This window comes from Scardinius erythrophthalmus (genome assembly GCF_964197995.2).
Source record: "Scardinius erythrophthalmus genome assembly, chromosome: 12".
NCBI lineage: Eukaryota > Metazoa > Chordata > Actinopteri > Cypriniformes > Leuciscidae > Scardinius > Scardinius erythrophthalmus.
Genome location: NC_138232.1, coordinates 12436857 through 12457658, shown reverse-complemented (window position 1 = coordinate 12457658; position 20802 = coordinate 12436857). Strand labels below are relative to the sequence as shown.

At 36.9% G+C, this 20802-nt stretch overlaps 1 protein-coding gene across 1 annotated transcript in view; it reads left to right on the top strand.

Moving 5' to 3' along the window:
- atp10a (ATPase phospholipid transporting 10A) overlaps positions 1–20802 on the top strand; it is a 66054-nt gene that overhangs the window by 31341 nt on the left and 13911 nt on the right. Inside the window, exons 6-14 of the mRNA XM_081381571.1 lie at positions 1246–1376; positions 1604–1856; positions 2707–2924; positions 3919–4113; positions 5563–6124; positions 12788–12891; positions 14068–14194; positions 14328–14512; positions 16500–16851. Of these exons, the coding sequence (XP_081237697.1) occupies positions 1246–1376; positions 1604–1856; positions 2707–2924; positions 3919–4113; positions 5563–6124; positions 12788–12891; positions 14068–14194; positions 14328–14512; positions 16500–16851 (2127 nt within the window). The remainder of the gene's footprint in view (positions 1–1245; positions 1377–1603; positions 1857–2706; positions 2925–3918; positions 4114–5562; positions 6125–12787; positions 12892–14067; positions 14195–14327; positions 14513–16499; positions 16852–20802) is intronic.

Below are 20802 nucleotides of genomic sequence, written 5' to 3'. Positions count from 1 at the left end.
TATCACCAACTATCTGTATAATATTACTGTACTGTTAGTTACTGTTTTGAGTCTTACTGTTACATCATGTGAAGCTGTCAGATTCATCTATCATGAATAATCTTTTGCTTCCATCAAGTCCCAAATAAAAACAAAAACATTTTTAAACAAGACGAAGTATTCAGTTAAGCATGTGGTAATGTCTATTTTGGGACAATCTTGTTATTTAATATATAAACCTTTTTGTAACTGCAAGCAAAATTTGTAGACACTCCAAACCTGTAAGACTTTCATTCATCTTAATAAAATCTTAGACTTTCTCGTCCCTCCGTTGACAGCTACACTACTGACACTTTGACGCTTCAAAAAGTTCATGAAGAGATCGTAAAACTAATCTATATGAATTGAGCAGTTTAGTCCAAATTTTTGAAGAGCCTTGATCGCTTTATATGATTAATGGATTTAATTTAGGCTTTTATTCATTTAAACATTGATCAGCGAACATAAACAGAAGCTTGAAGTGGAAGTGTGAGAATAAACCACATTGGTTCTTGCGGAAGCTCAAACGTGCTGCATAACACAAAATTGAACCTTAACGTTTTTTGTGAAAGCTCAGACGTCCTGCGTAACACAAGAATGAACCTCAACGGTTCTTGCTGAAGCTCAGACGTGCTGCGTAACACGAGAACAAACCTCATTGGTTCTCGCACGTCAAGCGAACCTGCTTAAGCTTCCGTTTACCAGATCTTATGTGTGAGTTGAGGAATGTTTGTATGTGAATAAAAGCCTAAATTCAATCTGTTCATCATATATAGTGATTGTGTCACTTCAGAAAATTTGGACTAAACCGCTCAATTCATGTTGATTAGTTTTACAATCTCTTTATGAACTTTTTGAAGAATCAAAGTGTCAGTTGCGTAGCTGTCAACGGAAGGACAGAAAAGTCTCAGATTTCATCACATTCATCTTCGGAACACAAATGAAGATCTTTTTAAGTCTTAGGGGTTTGGAACGACATGAGGGTGAGTAATTAACGACAGAATTGTATATTGCAATGCCTGTTACCATGAGAAAAATACTACTGCAGTTGATGAATGTATCTGATTTGAGGAAGCGTTGGAGAGGAAGTAGTGGTTTAACTGTTTTGGTTTCCTTAAACATTTTTAGATTGCTTTAACATCTTCAGTGTCTCTTGAATAACAATACCCATGATTCCATTTTACCTGCTTTATATAGTCAAGTGTTTGTCTCTCAAACCTTCTTTAGGTCATGGCCTGTGGATGTTTCAGTACGGAGATAAGAGGCCCGTCTTTGACGTCCTGAGCCCAGAAGGAACAGACTTATCTCCAGTGGTCTCAGCCATTTATCTCTTCCTGACCATGATTATAGTATTCCAGGTGAATAGCAAGTGGTGTGAGAATATTACAATGTGCTTCAGATTCTCTTATGTAGAACAATTCCAAATTCCATTTGAAGAAACCATTCGATTGAACAATGTCACAATTTTAATTTTGGAATGAACTGTTCCTTAAATTCCTGTCTTATTGTAGGCTCATTGGTAGTTGAAATGATAACGCTATGAATCTACACCAAACCTCTCTGTTTCTCTTTCTCCTTGATGCAGGTCCTGATCCCAATCTCACTCTTTGTTTCCATTGAAATAGTGAAGATATGCCAGGTATACTTTATCCATCAGGACATGGAGTTGTATGATGAGGAAACAGACACTCACCTCCAGTGCAGGGCTCTGAACATCACAGAAGACCTGGGCCAGATGCAGTACATCTTTTCTGATAAGACCGGCACACTCACAGAAAACAAGATGGTTTTTCGCCGTTGTACTGTGGCAGGAGTCGAGTATTCGCATGATGCCAATGGTTAGGGTTATCAGTGTCTTCTGTGCCCAACACGAGGGCTATTATTGTTCTGTGGACACAACATTAATTCTCTGTTAATGAGCAATATGTTGTATAAATAATAATGCTGTCAATCAATGTAGAATGTAACATTTTAATCAAATTAATTACATGAAACGCTGAACTGATTTACGTATTTAATTACATTGATTGCAATAAATGGCATATATCAAAAATTCCCCAAAATGAAGATTCACAGACTGTAGATGTTTTATTTTTTTAAAGAAATTATTACTTTTATTCAACAAGGATGATTTAAATTACTCAAAAGTTAAAAAAGTTTTCTCTTCCAAATAAATGTTGTTGTTTTTTTTACTTTCGAATTGTCAAAAAGTCCTGGGAAAAAAATGCATCATGGTTTCCACAAAGTAGTAAGCATGTGACCCTGAAGACTGGAGTAATAACTGCTGACAATTCTGCTTTGCCAGCACATGAATAAATTACTTAAATATATTAAAATAGGAGACAATTATTTTACATTGTAATAATTTTTCAATATATTGCGGTTTTTACTGTATTTTTCAAGTAAATGCAGCCTTGATGAACATAAGAGACCTTTTAAAAGCATTAAAAACTTAAAACTTAAATACTATATCTTAGCTTGGGTTTCTAAATTAACATGCAACTTAAGCAGCCCTAATAAATAATAAATAGATAATTTAATATTGAATGTATTGGTGGTTCACTCCCTCTACAGCCTGTGCCCCAAATAGACCGTTCAAATACAGGATTAGTATGAAGAAAAGCCTTAGGTCTTCATGAAGCCCTAAAGTTAAGTTTCAAACAGTCTAACAAAGTGTCTTTCCCACAGCGAGGAGGCTTGCTATGTACCAGGAGTTGGATTCAGAGGAGGAGGACTGTACATCTCATGGTGGAACTCTCCCACGGCGGGACAGCGTCACCAGTCACCAGAGTGGAAAAGTGGTGTTGCGATCCCAGAGCACCAAATCTCACCGTCGCACAGGGAGCAGAGCCGAAGCCAAACGGGCCAGCATTCTGTCCAAACACACTGCCTTCAGTAGTCCTATGGTTAGCAAGTGCTTCCATTACACATTAAAGGGATAGTTCACTTTGAAATTAATTTTTGATATGTTTATATGTTTTAGCTTACCTCAAGGGCATCCAAGATGTAGGTGTCTTTGTTTCCGCAGTAGTTTCAATTTTGATATTTTTAGGTCAAACCGTTCTTGTCTGTCAGTCATATAATGCAGGTCGATGGTCACTGTCTCAAAACACAAGCACAGAGTCCAAATTAAAACAATTCCCCATCGTCCAAATGAAACAATTCCCCATCATAAGTACACATTGATGGCCTAAGACACGAAACGAGCGGTTTGTGTGAGAAAACGAACAGTATTTATATCGTTGTTATCTCTTGAAAACAGCACACGTCAAAATGATCTGACGGCGCGGGCGGGTATAGATATATACATAGATGTTGCCTTGGCTACGGTTTCGTTCCAATGAACTGCAGTAGCGAAGGCGACATCTAGTGTATACAACTATACCCGCATAGATATATACACTAGATGTCGCTTGGCTACGGTTTCGTTCCAATGAACTGCAGTAGCCAAGGCGACATCTATGTATATATCTATACCCGCCCGCGCCGTCAGATCATTTTGACGTGTGCTGTTTTCAAGAGATAACAACGATATAAATACTGTTCGTTTTCTCACACAAACCGTCTTTCGTGTCTTAGGCCATCAATGTGTACTTATGATGGGGAATTGTTTCATTTGGACGATGGGGAATTGTTTTAATTTGGACTCTGTGCTTGTGTTTTGAGACAGTGACCATCGACCTGCATTATATGACTGACAGACAAGAACGGTTTGACTTAAAAATATCAAAATTGAAACTACTGCGGAAACAAAGACACCTACATCTTGGATGCCCTTGAGGCAAGCTAAAACATATCAAAAATTAATTTCAAAGTGAACTATCCCTTTAAGCTGTTCATGTATCGCTCAGTAACCCAATGCTTACTAATTTTTTCCATTTTATTTGATCCGTTTGACAGGAGAAGGACATCACTCCAGATCCCCAGCTCATGGATAAGGTCAATGAGTGTAGCAGTCAAATGGAGTTCATGCGTTTTCACAGTCAGCCCCTGAACCAGATCCCCTCTGACCAGTGTGACATCTTCGACTTTTTCATCGCCCTCACTATCTGCAACACTGTTGTTGTGTCCTCACCCAATCAACCCAGACAGAAGGTAAGCAAACAGTAGGGATGTGCACAGCAGCTGATTCCGTTTTCATAATGACCAATGTAATCTAACAAGAGCAGCGAAAATTAGCGTCTGGTTTAAGACGTGCTTTTTTTTGTGCAGTAAATAATGGGCGCAAATACCAGTAAATTGACTAGCCCTCACATTAGTAAATCTCAAAAATCTCAAAGGTCAGCTGCAAAAATAACCCTGTCCACGCCTTTTCAGTGCAAATTTTTCACTGCGTGCATTTAGTAAATCCTGTCAGTAGTTTTCTTTTTATGCCAAAAGAAGGTTTACGCTGGCGCAAGCTGTTAGTAAATCTGGCCCTAAATTTGCACAAAAAAAAAAGTCCAAGTCAACTAACAGCAGCAGTATCAATTAATCGACTAGTTTTGCACATCTCTAGCAAACAGACCACTAGGAATTAGCTGGAACTGACATTCACAGCGTATTTTACCTCAGAACTGACTGAGTATGGTGTTTTGGCCGCAGTCAACTTCCTGTGGTTTTCTGTAGGATGTAGAGCAGGAGCAACTACCTGTTTCTGTGTTGAAGATGCATGGCCTATCCTTCATTGTGTAATCTTTACCCTCTGTGAATTTATAGCATGAGTTTCCCCCAAAACCCATCCTGTCTGTTGCCATCTGCATACTTCTTATAAGTGTTTGTAAGTTCAGTTTGATGCTGCAATCAAAGACTTATCCTCCCTTCATGATACAAATCTGAGCTTAAACTGAGTGCTTTGCATTTAGTTTAATGAAATTGATGTCTGATAAACTGCTTAAAGTTCTGCTATAATTCGTCCCTCTCTATTAACATGCAGTTTCTTAAACATTGGGGAAACTAAATTAAAAAAATTAATCTCCTTTCAGTGGAAGCCTTTGTCCATGTAGTAACAAACCAACTAACATCCCATGTTGTTACTTCTTCTTGAGTCTCTCCATTTTTGTTTGACTCCGGTTTAAACATAAGGCTAAACGTTTTTGAAATTTTCAGGACACAAGCTGTTGTAGCTCTGCCCCCTGTGCGGGAGCAGCAGCTCATTTGCATTTAAAGGGACAGACACAAAAACAGTGCGTTTTTGCTCACCTTCAAAAAGTGGCAATTTTAACATGCTATATAAAAATATCTGTGGGGTATTTTAAGCTAAAACTTCAAATACACACTCTGGGGACAACAGAGACTTATTTTACATCTTGTGAAAAGGGCATTATACCACCCCTTTAAACAACTGAATTCATGTGTTAAGTATGCTTAAGTATTTACATATTTCTTGTGGTTACCATATGTGCGATAAAACACATTTGCCTTGTCTTCTATTATGGAATGAATCTTCCCAGTTTGGCTGCCATATTAAAAAGACAACAGTTGCATGTCTTTTTAAAGTGACTCAATCTTGCACAAATATTTAAGGAGTTTTATTTTGAAAATATTTCTTTGGATCTTATCAAGGTGCGTCGCTTCGAGTTGAAGTCTCCAGTGAAGACCATCGAGGATTTCATCAAGCGCTTCACTCCAAGCCGCCTGACCTCTGGCTCCAACAGCAGCAGCTCCTCCAGTCTGACCACCAACCGCTCGTCCTCCCATAAAGTGGGCTGCAGCATGCTGTCCTCCCCTTCGGCCGAGAGCACGCTGACCAAGCTGAACGAGGAGAAGCGTCCTGAGCATGACCTGCAGCATGCCTTCAGCCCCGTCCCACCCAACTTTGATAAAACAAAAGCTTTGGCTCAAGATGAATGCGAGCTCAGATATGAGGCGGAGTCACCGGACGAGGCAGCTCTGGTTTATGCAGCCCGGGCCTATAAGTGTGCTCTCGTTGGACGTTTACCAGATCAAGTGACCGTGGAACTTCCACACTTGGGCAAGCTAAGCTTCGAGCTTCTGCACACACTGGGGTTTGACTCCACAAGAAAGAGGATGTCAGTGGTGGTAAAACACCCGCTGACTGAGCAAATTACTGTCTACACCAAGGGTGCTGATTCGGTCATCATGGATTTGATCAGACCAGCTACAGGTATGCTAGCATTGATGTGCACACTGTTCCCACACCTTTTCTAGGGTTCAAAATTTAGGCTGCTCCATTCTGGTGCATTGAAGTGTATGTTTAAAATATAAAACAGTGACACGGTCCAGCTTGAGTCATGTCCCAGTCCCAATGCCCCTTTCACTTCCTATAATACAAAAAGTTCAAAAGTTTGGACTCTCCATGGGGTAGGTAAGATTTTTTTTTTTTTTTTTTTATGTTCTTACCTAGGATGCATTTATTTAATGATAAATGTATAGTATTACACAATATTCATACATAATATTTATCATTTAAAATAACTTATTTCTATTTTCATATTTCAAAAATTTTCAGCATCCATTCTCTAGTCTTCAGATAACATGATTCTTTAGAAATCTTTTTAATATGCTGATTTGGTGCTCAAGAAACATATTCTTATTTTTATCAATGTAGAAAACAGTTGTGCTGTTTAAAGGGTTAGTTTACCCTAAAATGAAGTCATAATTTACTCTCCCTGGTGTTGTTCTAATGCCATAAGCCCTTCTTTCTTTTTCAGACCACAAAAGGAGAATAAAAAAAAAAAAATTCTTACCCGCGCTTGGCAGTTAATAGCGACCAGCATCAAGCTTTTTATGAAAAGACACAAAAAGTATTACAGAATGATCTCATGCGATATGTGTCGTATATTCCAAGCGTTCTGGGGGTATACGATAGGTTTTGTTGAAATTAAATGCATTATTTAATGAAAATCCTGACCTTGGCCGTTGGTCTTGCATTACATTTACATTTACATTTATTCATTTAGCAGACACTTTTATCCAAAGCGACTTACAAATGAAAACAATAGAAGCAGTTAAACTAACAATAGGACAACAATATGCTTATTAACAAAAGTGCTATGACCCTTCCCAGTTTAATCTAACACAATATGTGTACCGTTTTTTTATTTATTTATTTATTTATTTTTTAATAAAGATAAAATATATAGAATTGAAGATAAAGTGTTAGTATTAATGGATCAAGTGTTGCTGTTTTTTGAAACCTCTTCTGTGCTCGACTGCGCGTTCATGCATTTTTTAAAATATTATTATAATTTATTTTGAATTTTTTTAGGATTCTAATTTGTATAGAATAACAATGTTATAAAATGTTATTCAATGTTATAAAAAGTCACTTTTAATCAATTTAATGTTGCTAAGTAAATTGTTTTATTTTATTATTGTTTTTAAACAAACTTTTGTATATAACCATCTTGAGTGTGGTGCATTATTTTTCATTAATTCAACGGCCCGTTGTCAATTATTGCTTTTTTTAAAACCCAGTCATCACAACATAAACTCATAACATCTTACTGAAAAAAAATTCATTCATCTTATTGAAAGTTGGAAGCTACAGTTCTGATATTGATTCCCATTCATCTCTAAAAGACACTTTCCATAAATTTCACCAGCTATAATTTCAACTGTCTGTAACTTTAGAATTATTCATTTTATTTATTAATGGCTCTTCTCTTTTATATTTGGAATTCATATTAGCAAACGTTTGGCATGCTGTCAAACCTTCCCCCCATATGAAATGAATCAAATATTCTGGGTTAGTTTATTTTGATGTTCAGTGTTGATTATGCTTTAGAACGCTTGTTGATCGTATTAAAGTTTTAATGAAGTCTGTGTTTTCTTTTCCATGTCCCAGTTAGACAGTGCATGAGGCCTATTCCAGCAGAATTAATGAATAACGGCTCACAGCCAAATGGCCGAAAGTCATCTGATTTCTTCAGAACATTAAATGGATATTTTTTTCTTTTCCAAGAAATTAAAAGAGAGCTGGCAACCATCTACTAAGAGCAGACAGTGAGACAGTGTGATTTGTTTTTGCAGGATATGTTTGGAATTTGTCATGTCTTTGGAGTGTTTAAAGTGGCCCCTGGATTTTGATTTACACAGTTGATCAATGCTGATAGACATTTAATTCCCAACATAGTAAGGTCACGTCCCCATCGTCCCCTTCACCCAAACATCTGCTGGATGGCTTCCAGTTTGTTCCTCGCTCTTGATGTAGCCAAGGGTTTTAGTGGTAATAAACTATCCTAATGGCATAGGTAGACTGGCTTGTTAGTATTCCAGGCACGAGAACCGACTCAGTGGCAGTTTTCTCTAATGCTGTGGACAAAAATGACTGAACAGAAGTACTACATGCATAGCCCTGTGCTTTATATCTAAATGTCAATGCGTGAGCCTAAAAAAAAAGATAAAACTATGGCTTAGAATAGGGTTGTGCCGATAGACGATAGTATCGTGTATCGACGATAGACAGAGATATCGCCGATGGCAGATGCCTTTGACGATATCAATACGATAATTGGCTCGTTTTTCCATTAATGTATTAAATCATTATTATTATTATGAAGCTAGTATAGTTATTAAATTAATTAGGAACTACAATTATATTTGCCTTGCCTAAATTCATAACGACATCACCACATAACCACACTTGCGACATCACGCGCGTATGAGGACTCCTCAAAGAAAATGTTTTTAAAACAGACAAAAAAAAAAAAAAAAAACTACATCCCACAACGAAATTTCATTGCAAGGTGATCCATTCACAAATTGTCAAGAGTGCTTGTTTTAACAGAGGCATCATTCTTATACAGAGCAAAGATGAAGACGCGGCATCGTTGTTCGTCACTATTTTGTTTCCATAGCACTTTAACAAAATTTTAATGACACTAATAACACTAAAAACAATACAATTACAAAATATTAATTATAATAATAATATCAATAAAATGATATAGGCCGCCTAGGCCTAATAAAAGTCTTTAGTTCACAAAGCATCTGTGAAACTCTGCCATCTGTGAAAATCACAAGCAACTTCAAACTTGTTTAACAAGAAATATTCTTCTAATTTTTTCGCTGTCAATTATGTAAGTCCACAAGAGAAATATTAAGCCAGTAAATTAATATAGTTGCTGTAGCCTACCGTTATCCACCGTCGTCTCTGAGAGAACGCGCCGTTAGTGCAGCGAAAGCTCAGTCCGTTTCTGCTTTCGTTTTCAGGGAATGAGCGCGTTTACATGCACGTTATTAACTCGATTATGCTGAATAAACTGACAATGCATGTGGTCATGTAAACGGATTAACCCGTTTTCCTTAATCAGAGTCAAGTCATAAGTTTAAGTAGGCGTATAACCGATCGACTTTTAGATTTTTGCCTCTGATTTCTCCTGCCATTTAAAACACAATAGGCCTAACCTGTGTTATTGAAGTGCGGTGCGCATAAGTGAAGTGCATCCAGACAGAGAGAACACTGGTAGGAGGACATATATCGCAGACTCCGACTCTTTCTTGACCCAAGAAATTAAAACGTTCACATCTCGTGCAGAAGCCTACAGTCAAAATACTGCAGATCTGTAACGGCATGAGAGGATAGTGTGTCCGTAAATTTCCCGCTGACATGTTGAAATACTCCGAGTCAGATACAAGAATGATTAGGATCTTTTTTTACCTCACTGTACCAGGAAATAACCTGATTTAGCCTATTAATAAACACTCCACCTTTGCTAGTACAAAAGAAAAAGATTCTCATTTAAAACGAAGTAATAAAACAAGCAAATTGATGAGTAAGCCCCGCCCCCTCACGATAATATCGTGTATCGCCGATCTCACAGGCTGACGATAGGACGATACGAAAATGGAGCATATCGCGCAACCCTAGCTTAGAATAGTTCACAAGCAGTCTAGTTGCTCAACTTTTTTGAGGAAAGAGCAGAATAAACCAGAGAACATTGTTTGTTTTTTGTTGTTGTTTTTTTTTCCATTTTTTCACTGTGGTATGTTGCCAATTACAAAAGCAAACAATTTATTGCTCATTTTGTAAAAAAAAAAAAAGCACTTACATATGTCAATATGGCAGTTCCAGAAGGCTAAAAAGCAGAAATATGATGTTAATGTTTTTGTAAAATATGTAATATAATGCATGCTTTAAAACATGTGTGTTATTTGAATATTTTGGTAATATTTTTCAAATTGACATTTTATTGAATTTGGGGTTCTAGAAGGACACATTTCTGGTTATTCGTTGCCGACTGCAGAAAATCATATTATTTTGTCTTGTTTTATAATAAAAATATATAAATACACTTAAATCAAGATTAATTTACTCAGAACAACACTGCAAAGGTATTAAGTCTATTTCAACTTTTTCAGCACTGACAGATTTTGCCCCTTTGTTTAATTTGCTTATACTTAAAACGAGTGATAAAAATCTTCTTGTGAATTAAGACAAAATATTTATTCAAGCTACAGTCTATAAATAGTCTTAATAAAACAGTGTTGCTTTTCAAGTAAATGTATCGTTTCAAGGATATTTAACTCAAACCGTGTCTCAGACAGCGCGTGAATACTGAATTGAGCTCTTTCTTCACGTCGTCTTGTGATTGAAAAGACAAATTCACAAAAAGTATCCTAGGAAACCTAATCAGTTATGTCTTAAGTGAATGCAAATAGTTGAGAAAGACAACGCATAAAGTATCAGTAGTCTGTATTGGATCTGTGCAGGTCTTAAAGTTACAACAGCCTAATAATCCTGCTGCTGTCTGTGTTGATAAAACTACAAAAGATAAAGAGAAAAACACTCGTCTGAATCTTTTTTTTTTTTACCTTTAATAAGTTTAAGGTTTAGTGCATTAAAAATTGAGATTCTGCTGACTTTTTCTGACTATATGGACCACAAGTATTTCTACTCCAAGTAGTGGAGTTTCCTCTCATTTGCTCTTTCTTACATGTTTAGTTGGCAGTCTAGAAATGTGTTTAGAGACCTAGGTTTATTAGTGTCTAGCCTATGTGGGGTTAGTTAGCATGAGACTGCAAACACACACCCAGACTGTGGATTATTTCATGCACATAGAGACACACATGCTCAGTATATTTTCCTGTACTTTTGAATCCAGAACCACTGTTCACCTTTGGGTGTTGGCTTCCAATTAGCACAGTGGACCAACTGAAGGTACAATAGCTTCTTTCAGAGGCAGTGGGATATTTGCCATGCTTGTCTAATGACACAGTGTGTAAAAACAGACTACAGATGCCAGCTTGAGCCACACAGCTTTCAGTGTTTTGACCAGTAAATTGTTATAACTTTGAAGTTATAGTTTCATTGACATAAAGCAGTTTTGACCGTGCAGCCATAAAGATTTGGAAGAATCAAACAGTACCTGTGTGTTTCCAGTCATTATGTAACATGTTAATATGAAGCACAAGACAAATGTTTCTGAATGTTTGGAAAGAACACCATGTTTTGCTGTGGGAATGGCAGTAATTTCCGTCTTTCAGTAATTTGACACTGGTGCATCATTTTTATTTTAGTGAGTAACATTCTCTCTGCTTACATTTCCAGACTAAAGCTGTTAGTTATTATACAATCCATTATGACAGCCAGGTCTAGGCCTTCTGTGTTGTTGCTGTGTATTTTTTATCATCACTGGTATTTAGTTTTTGGTGGTGTTCTTGTTTTGTTTTTCAGTTTTGGTGTCTTGTTTTGTTTGTTTATTTTTTGCTATGTCGGTTTCAGTTTTTGGTGTAGTTTTGTTTTATTTTGTTTAGTTTTTACTGTGTTTAGTTTTTACTGTGTTTAGTTTTTCGTCTGGTTTTGTTTTTTGTTTAGTTTTTGGTGTCTTGTTTTTAGTTTTGTGTTTTTTGTGTTTTTTGTTTAATTGATGGCGTTTTGTTTTTTAGGTAAGCTTTAAAGGCAAATATATTATTATTGATGTTGGGTTTTTTTGTTTTTTTTTTTAGGTGAAATTTTTTATTTATTTTTTGAATAAAAATGCTTTCTCCTATCCTAGTTTAATGTGTACTAAGCCAATCATAGGTTGACTTACCAAAGGAATAGTATGTTGTTTTTTTGGAGCTTACAACATTCTCTATTTAGACAGTCCCAATATGTCAACTTCTGCCACAACTTTTCAACAATAAGACTGTAGGAGTGTTTGGGGAAACATGCTGTCATTAATGGTGCATGGGAAGCATCACTTACTTTTGCTCATACTAAAGTATTAAACTTGGTGTCATAGGTTCTTCCACACTCTGTGTGCTGTTGACATGAATGATACCACTCCATTTGTGTTACTAGTTTAAAATTGCACACTTCGTCTTTTAATACTGTTGCTTAATTTGATTACATTGATACCGTTTTCATTTTCACTCTTTGGATGGTCATGTAAGGGCATGATATGGGGATTTAGTTTATCTATAGAATTATTAAGAGCATGTAATACCTGAGTCAATGCATCAGTCTCTGGAAAAACAGGTCCAGTCGTCCCACAGTTGCAGGGGTGGTGATGAATCATTCTGTGAAAATGTGAGGTTTGGCACCCTCACCCCCCTCATCTTGGCTGACTGTCCTCCATGTTGGGAAGTGATCATCCCAAACAGTTTGTTCTGCTCTTCCTGCCAGGAAGCAATGCACTGAGCAATATCGCAGGAGCGATAAACCTCAGAATGCAGTTTTATCCAGTCAACCTGTCAAAACACTTGTTGAGGAAGCCAATGGCAACAAAGAGAACCAACCTTAAAGAGGCTGAAGTGATTAGTTTAGGCTGTCTGCTTACATTGTGTTTTTCTGATGAATTGCCTAATTCTCTTGTTGTTTTTCTTTGTTTTTGTTTTGCAGATGATTGCAAAGGAAAGCGACAAAGGAAAATCTTGTATAAAACTCAAAACTACTTAAATCTTTATGCTGCAGATGGCCTGAGGACGCTTTGTATTGCCAAAAAGGTAACAATGACTTTAATTAATAATTAGATAATTAAATTGTAAGTGCTGTTATTTTCATATTTAAATTTAGAACAATTAATTATATACAAAACAAACACAAAAAAAGCAATGCATTCGATGTACAATGCATTTCCAGTAAATAGTAAGACGTGACGTGCAGTGGGCAAAGAATATAATATACGGTAATATGTACACTTACACAAATAAAGTTTTTGAATTAACTGAATTACATTAATTCGGGTTATATTGATGTGTGTTTAATTGGATTTAATTTATCAACATATCATTCAAATAAAATCTTTAATCGATTGAAAGCCCTAATTTTTATTTTCGCATTTACACTTTTGGGATGTCTTCATGGATACAAACTAAGTGTTTGCCTTGTAAAAAGTGTTTTTGCACAGATGGTTTACAAGTGTGTGAGCTTTTTCCCAGAGTGCTGATCTGTGTGACAGATCAACAACCCTCTCTCTCTCACGCTCTGTCCATCATTCTCTCTTCTCTCTCCATATCTCATGGATGGTAATATATGCCCTCACTCTCTTCTCTGACTTGTTAACCCGGTGTCTTGAGCTCCTTGTGGGGAGTCTGATGTGATAAGATGTGTTGTTCTTGTTTTGCTTTGTTTTCTCCCCCAAAAAATTTCAACAAACCTTCACATGCTCACACGGACCTACAGATTTCTGCTGTCATAGACTTTTAACCAACAAAACATGTTACTTTTTTCTCTCCATTTCTTAGTCACTAATTCCCAGCTAAGATCTGACACTGGTTTAATAAAAGTATTGGTATTAGGTTTTGGCATGGTTCACAGCCACTGTTGCTAAAGTCACCTTAACAGAAGGGAAGCTTTGAACAGCTTGGGTACAATTATTTTTCACACGATTAAGTGTGAAATCATACATAAATGGAGCTGCTTAAAGTTTAACAAGCCTCTTATTGTGTTAGTTTTATTTTCTCCACCTGTTTGTTTTTTAAGCCAGCAACCAGAATACCTTTATTGCGTTCTTCTCTCTTTTTCCTTTTTTCTCTTCAAAACTTTTTTTTGATGTAGTAATACAGTTAGGCAATCCTGCGTTATCCAAACTCGTTTATCACAAATAATATTTATTGAACATCACTGAGCTGATGTTACACCTCTATCAGTGATGTGATGATAGTTTTTGTTTGGTCCAGGTGCTTAGTAAGGAGGAGTACGCCAGTTGGCTACAGCGCCACCTGGAGGCCGAGACAGCCATACAGAAGAGGGAGGAGCTGCTATTTGAGTCTGCATTACGACTAGAGACCAACCTCCAACTTCTAGGTAAAATTAGTTCCTAAAGCATTCTTAGTCCATCACAGGACTTATTTATGCCCAATGTTAATATACATCTTAGGATTCAAAACACAAGTGCTTAGTGCCATACACCAGTGGCCATATACATCTTTTTCAATAGGAGCAACAGGTGTTGAGGACAGACTTCAGGATGGGGTCCCCGAGACTATCGCCTCGCTGAGGAAAGCAGGCCTTCAGATCTGGGTGCTGACAGGAGATAAACAAGAGACTGCCATCAACATTGCCTATGCTTGCAAACTGCTGGACCCTGAGGAGGAGATAATCACTCTTAATGCTGACTCACAGGTACACCCAAAATGCACTGCTGCAGTCTATTCTTATGGGCTCTGCTCTTTATCATCACTTCCTTCTCCTTCTGGTTGCTGACTAAGTGAGGATTTTATCTGCATCTGATTACTGTTTTAATATACGATTGATCTGTTGATTATTTCTTTAGTTAATAATTTAGTCAGATTCCACCTCTACAAACAATATGAAAGTTGAGGGCCACATGCACATCTGTTTTGAATTCAGAAATCACTCAATTTAATTTGTGAACTGATTCATTGAAATTTGAAATGTTTGAAAGAATTGATTTACTTAAATGTTTCAGAATTCCCAACACTACAAACATTGTTTAAAAACAATAACAATTACTCTTAGACTGCCCACTCCAGCTGACACATTTTAGGAATGCTGCCCAGTCCCACCTACAACTACAGGGTTTGGAAAATGTTTAATATCAGTTCTCACAAGGGGTTGAAAGCCCGTTTATAATTGTGTTTTATCTCAGGAGGAGTTTATGTTTTGATCTTGTATTTAATTATTCATTCTCTGATTTGATTATTGTTCTTGTTTTGCTTTTTGCTACCAGGAATGACAGAAATGTCTGAAGGTATTTCCCATAACCTGTAGGCCTGATTGTGCCAGTTGAGAACCCAAACCGTAGTTCCATTTCTACCACTATTGTACAGTTTTTGTTTTTTGTTTTTTTTGTTTTTCTCCTCACTCATCGATACTGTATGGGTGTTTTTTCCATCATGGGCAATTCAATCTCCCAGGGGCTTGTTTTTATTGCTATAAATCTAACTGATCTCAATTTCCTTTGTTATTTGAAGGTCAAATAGAATATAGAATTTTTTAAGCTTTAAGTATGCAAAAAAGAAAAGCGAATTAGTGGTAGGCCAATATTTGCAGTTTTTTAGTTATTGGCATGGCCAGATAGTAAGTTATTCTGTTTGGCTGATAAGTGCCAAAAGCAGGACCGTTATATTGATAGCGCAGCGGCAAGACTTTTATTTTGACTGTTTGTTACATTGTTTACTTCCTTTTTAGTCATGTTTGTAACAATTTCTTTATTTGCAAAATAAATTATTGAAATATTAGCCTTGAAATTACCTAGATAAAATGTTTAAAATGCAATTTCTTCCACATAATATTTTAAGCAAAATACATTATTTGAGATGTGGTAAATAAATCTGATTGTTAATTCAGGAAAAAAAAAGAGAGAATTCTTATGTGATTCATACAGTATGTTTTCACTGTTGGATGTTGTTAGTAGATACATTTAGCAAACTTACACCAAATTTTATCTGCATTCCCCTGTTTAAAATGTATTAATAATTTATCCTCTTTAGACCTAAAGGGCCAAAAGTGTCTATAGTTGAAAAAACACCCATATACCAAACTATATCTGTATTCCCCAGCATGACATTGTCCACTATTAGACTGTAGATGTCAACAGCTGGGCTGACTTGAATGAGCTTTTGTTATGTTTAATTTTGTCTCGTTAGGGAACACGTGAAGCATCCACATGAGTTTTGTTTTAAAAAACAAAGAGTTGTCATATACTGTAGGAATGTCTTAATCACTGACTCGTTGCATTAGTCATAACTCTCTCCTTGCTTAAAAGGATAATCCACCCAAAAATGAAAATGTTGTCATCATTTACTCACCCTCATGTCGTTCCAAACCTGTATGACTTTTTTTCAGTGGAACACAAAAGATATTTTAAAAATTGATGGTATTACTATTCAACTAAAAAGAAGATATTTTAAGAAATGTCTGTGTTTGTGTAGTCATACAGTTCTGGAACGACATGAGGGTGAGTAAATGATGACAAATTTTCATTTTTAGGTGAAGTGTCCCTTTAATAAAAGTGATTTGGTACAATAAATTTGTTATATAATTTATACCGTAATTGCATTTCTTGTGTAGCAGCTAACCCTTGTGAGATCTTCATTGTGTCCTTTTATGACCTTCCTGAATTTGTGTGTGTGTGGACTCTTACCAGGAAACCTGTGCTGTATTGCTGGAGAACAGTTTGCACTACATCCAGGCCAAGTTCCTTTGCAACCCTCGACCAGATCCTCAAGCAGCTAGAGACTATGCTGGCATCCACTTCTCTTCTCCAGTGTGTTCCCCGGCCTCTTCTGGCCACTCCAGCCCGTTCCTGGTGCACCGGCTAGGGCTGGTGATCGACGGCCGGACCTTGGCCTACGCACTGGACAAGAGTTTGGAGGACAAGTTCCTGGCGGTGGCTCGAAGTTGCCGGTCCGTTCTATGCTGTCGCTCAACGCCCCTGCAGAAGAGCATGGTGGTCAAGTTGGTGCGCAACAAGCTCAAGGTCATGACATTGGCAATAGGTAAGTAAATGATTGTATTGGTTCTTTTTTTTACGATTCTCTCCTATCTTGTGTTTGTTGCAACTGCTTAATCAACATATCATTCAGCTGGGTTTTTAACAGTTTTTAGTTTATTTGAATTTGTTTAATGAAAGAGAACTACGTTTTTAAAGTCCAATCTGCAGCTGATGGGCCCTTAGTGTTCGTAAACTGCAAACTAAGACAATACACACAAATAAACGTCATTGTTTTTCATGGAACTAATGCTGGTGATTTAAAGGAATAGCTCACCCAGAATTGAAGATGCCATCATTTACTCACCCTTGTGTCGTTCCAAGCCCAGAAAATGTTTCCGTGCTCTTTTCATGTAGTTACATAAAACAAACTGAGACTGAAGCCTTGAAAGCTCCAGAAAGGACACAAAAGCACCATTAAAAGTAGTCTACAAGTTTTTCACAGGAGCAGTGTATTACAACCCCCTTTATGTAACATTTATGATGTTACAAAAGATTTATATTTCAAATAAATGCTCTTATTTTTAACTTTTTCCTCCTCAAATAAGCCTGGGGAAAAAAAATCAGTTTCCACAAAAATATCAAGCAGCACAACTGTTTTCAACATTAATAATAGAAGGAATTTAATAGAAGGAATATTACTTGAGCAGCAAATCAGCATATTAGAAAGATTTCTAAAGGATCATGTGATACTGAAAACTTGAGTAATAGCTACTGCAAAGCTGAATATTCACAGGAATAGATACAAATTTTAAATGTATTAAAATAGGAAGAGATCTTTTCCATGGAAATCACAGTTTTTATCCTAAATAGTCGTCGCGACTGTGATACGCAATGATTATTTTTAGAAATGGAATTTTCGACATTGAGGCTGGAACAACAACATGCAAAGTATGACCATGATTATCCCTGGTAGGCTAATGTTTATGTGCTTTATTTAATGTTAAAAGAATCAAATGTGAGTTTGAATATCATTTTGCGTGACCTTTATAGGCATATTGAAAGTGACAATTCACCTCACATCAAGGAAACAAGAATGTTCAAACTGTCAACTCAGTGTGAATAAACAAGTGTATTCAATGATAAAGATTGTATTAGTCACTCAGTATGTATTTGTTATAAATAGTATTATTATATAATCAAAAGCTTCGTGAGATAAGTTGATTGTAGAGACCATTGGTTGCAATGGTACTACAATCCATCTGACTGATCTGGTTCTTTGATATCAGCTCACTGATGCAGTGGGAAAATTATACAATATTTACATTACTATGCACTGATAAAGTCATATGGACCACTTTTATGAAACTTTTGCATTCTTTTTGAAGCTTCAAAGCTTCAGCCTCCATTTGTTCTAATTACATGGAAGAGCACGACCAGTACAAAATATGTTCATTTGAGATCGGCAGCAAAAAAAAGAAAAAAGTCATACAGGTTTGAAAAGATTTGAGGCAGAGTAAGTGATGACAGAGTTTTATTTTTGGGAGAACTGTGTAAGCCCATTTATCGGTCCAAATGGGGGTTTCCGCTAGAACGGGTGAAGGTCTCTGCGTGTTACTGTCTTTCCGCGTGGCAAAGTAATTTAATTCTATTTAAGCTTTTTTCTGACTCCATTTTATATCTGACTCCATTTTATCACAACCTCGAATTTATGTTAGATTGCCAATTGGTTATAGTTTAGCAATACTTTTGATTGCTCTATTTAACTCTTTACTTATATTTTACCCGTTCATATTAGGAAGCTATGTCACTCAGAGGTCCTCACGCCTTGTTTAACGTGGGTCTCACAATCACAAGCTCGCGAGCTTCGGTCTCTAAACAGAGGTAATTGCTATATATCTGAGATTAGTCACATTCACGCTTACACAATCAAAGATACTTTGGTATAGCCCCGTGATTGCATGCACTTAAAATTAAAGTAACGTTTACCTCAGATATAAGTCAACCATTTTTACTTGTCTTATAATAGCTTTGGATTGGCCATGCCGTGGTTTCCCACGTACACTTATCTAAAGTAACATTAAATTAAAACAGAGGTAAGACACAACCAGATTTAGGTTGGTCAAGCAACACTTTTGCTGCCCTAAACGGAAATGCACTTGTCTTTGCAAAACACGTACACTTGAATTAGTGTCAAGTATTAGTAGTCACTAATCTGACGCAAAACTTGCGGTAACATACGAATCCGTTTAATCTACTTTGGAAAACAATTTCAGTCGGAATAAAATCAACTGTAACCATTTATTATGTCAGGTAAATGTATCATGCCAATTTCATAGTCAGTTCAAGGATAATAAATACAAAACATCAAATGCTCTGGAATAAAGAGAGAAGATGCGAATCTGACATTATAAAATATGTGATGCGAAGTGTTTTGCATACGCTCAGCGTCACGGGCTAATTTGAGTTACAAATCGCCCTGAGCCTCTTGTTGCAATTCATTATATACCCAGACCAAGACAGAAAGTTTCACATGGAAACATTTGCTAACAATGGGAATGTGCATTCAGAGTTTACACCTTTTGAGAGCAGGATGCCATTTGCCTGGAAGACACACCCTCTTCTATGTGCAAGTTATCTCTAAACTCTTAAAAACTTTAATACCTTTTGTTGTACTTCTTTGGGAATGAGACCTTTGTACCAGTCGCACTGAGAAATTTCAAATGATAGCAAACATGTATAATTACTTTACACGTTTAACATGGTTAAACGTGAGGAGGAGAAGAGGGGTAGCAGAGGAAGATGATGAGACTGTAAAAGTGAGATGTGAGCTGCACTCTGTGGTGCGTCTCGGATGTTGCTGTTACATATGCAAGAGAGAGTTCAAATGTTAATTCTCAGGAGAGCCTTTTGCTTTCTCGCGGGGTAGCCCAGACTTACTGGCACCCGCCTTACAACTGTCCCTTTGAGCAATAAATGGTTCTTTTTTTGTAAGAAGCACAAAACAGGTAGCATAGATGTTCTTTTTTTGTAGTTTCTTGTACTTTTTGCTTGGCAAGTGGAATTTGGAGATTAATAGTACCCAGTGTTGCCAAGTAAACATTTCAGTGGTGACTGGACAGCACGTGTCTGTCCTTTCCCCAGCGCAGAATGCCACATTTACAAGCCTACGCAGCACTCTGGCTAATTATCCAGATGGCTTTAGGGAGAGAGATAGATGCAAGGTGCATCGAGGCTGAACCACCTGCCTGCTGGAAGAGTGGGTTACCTCAGGTCATACCCCTGCCGTAAAGATTTTGTAATTCATTTATGCCTCGTGAAAAGAAAGGAGCAGTTTTTTTAAACATTAACTGTCATTTTGGATGAAAATGTGAGAGGGAGGGCTCAAACGACAGCAGTGGAGCAAATAAACTCCTTTGCCTTCGAAATTGACAGACTTCATTACAGAATGAATCAGAGCCTTGTCTCTAATGAACAAACTTTTATGGTGTACAGACACGTTCACAGCAGATGTTACCGGTTCTCACGCTAAGCTTGTTTGCTTTATTTGGTGTACTTCAAATAAAGGTGGTCTTGTTGAATTTGGCGGCCATGCTTGTTTGTTTCAGTTTAGACAAAGGCGACTGACGGTCTCAGCAGGCTTTTACTTTTCTTTATACTTCAAAGCCTACTAGCTTTTTAGCTTGAAAGTCAGCTTTTGATGATAGCTTGGGGTCAAGTCTGCACTGCGCCTTATGCCTCAGGCAACAGAAGATGGTTTTAAAAAACCACCTCGAGGCAGATTCAAAGGTCCAAGACAAACATCTTTGAAAACATATTATGTGTTAACTGAAGTACACTCTGCCTCTCACCATACAGAAGATTCACATGCTGTCAATTTGGTTCATGATTGTGGAATTGTCTTATTATTGTTTATATTTTCTTTCAAAAAGGCCACACCTTTATTCTCGTGTTTATAATAGTGTTCACACTTATAATATAATGCAAAAAAAAACCAAATAGCCATTTTATTGTTTTT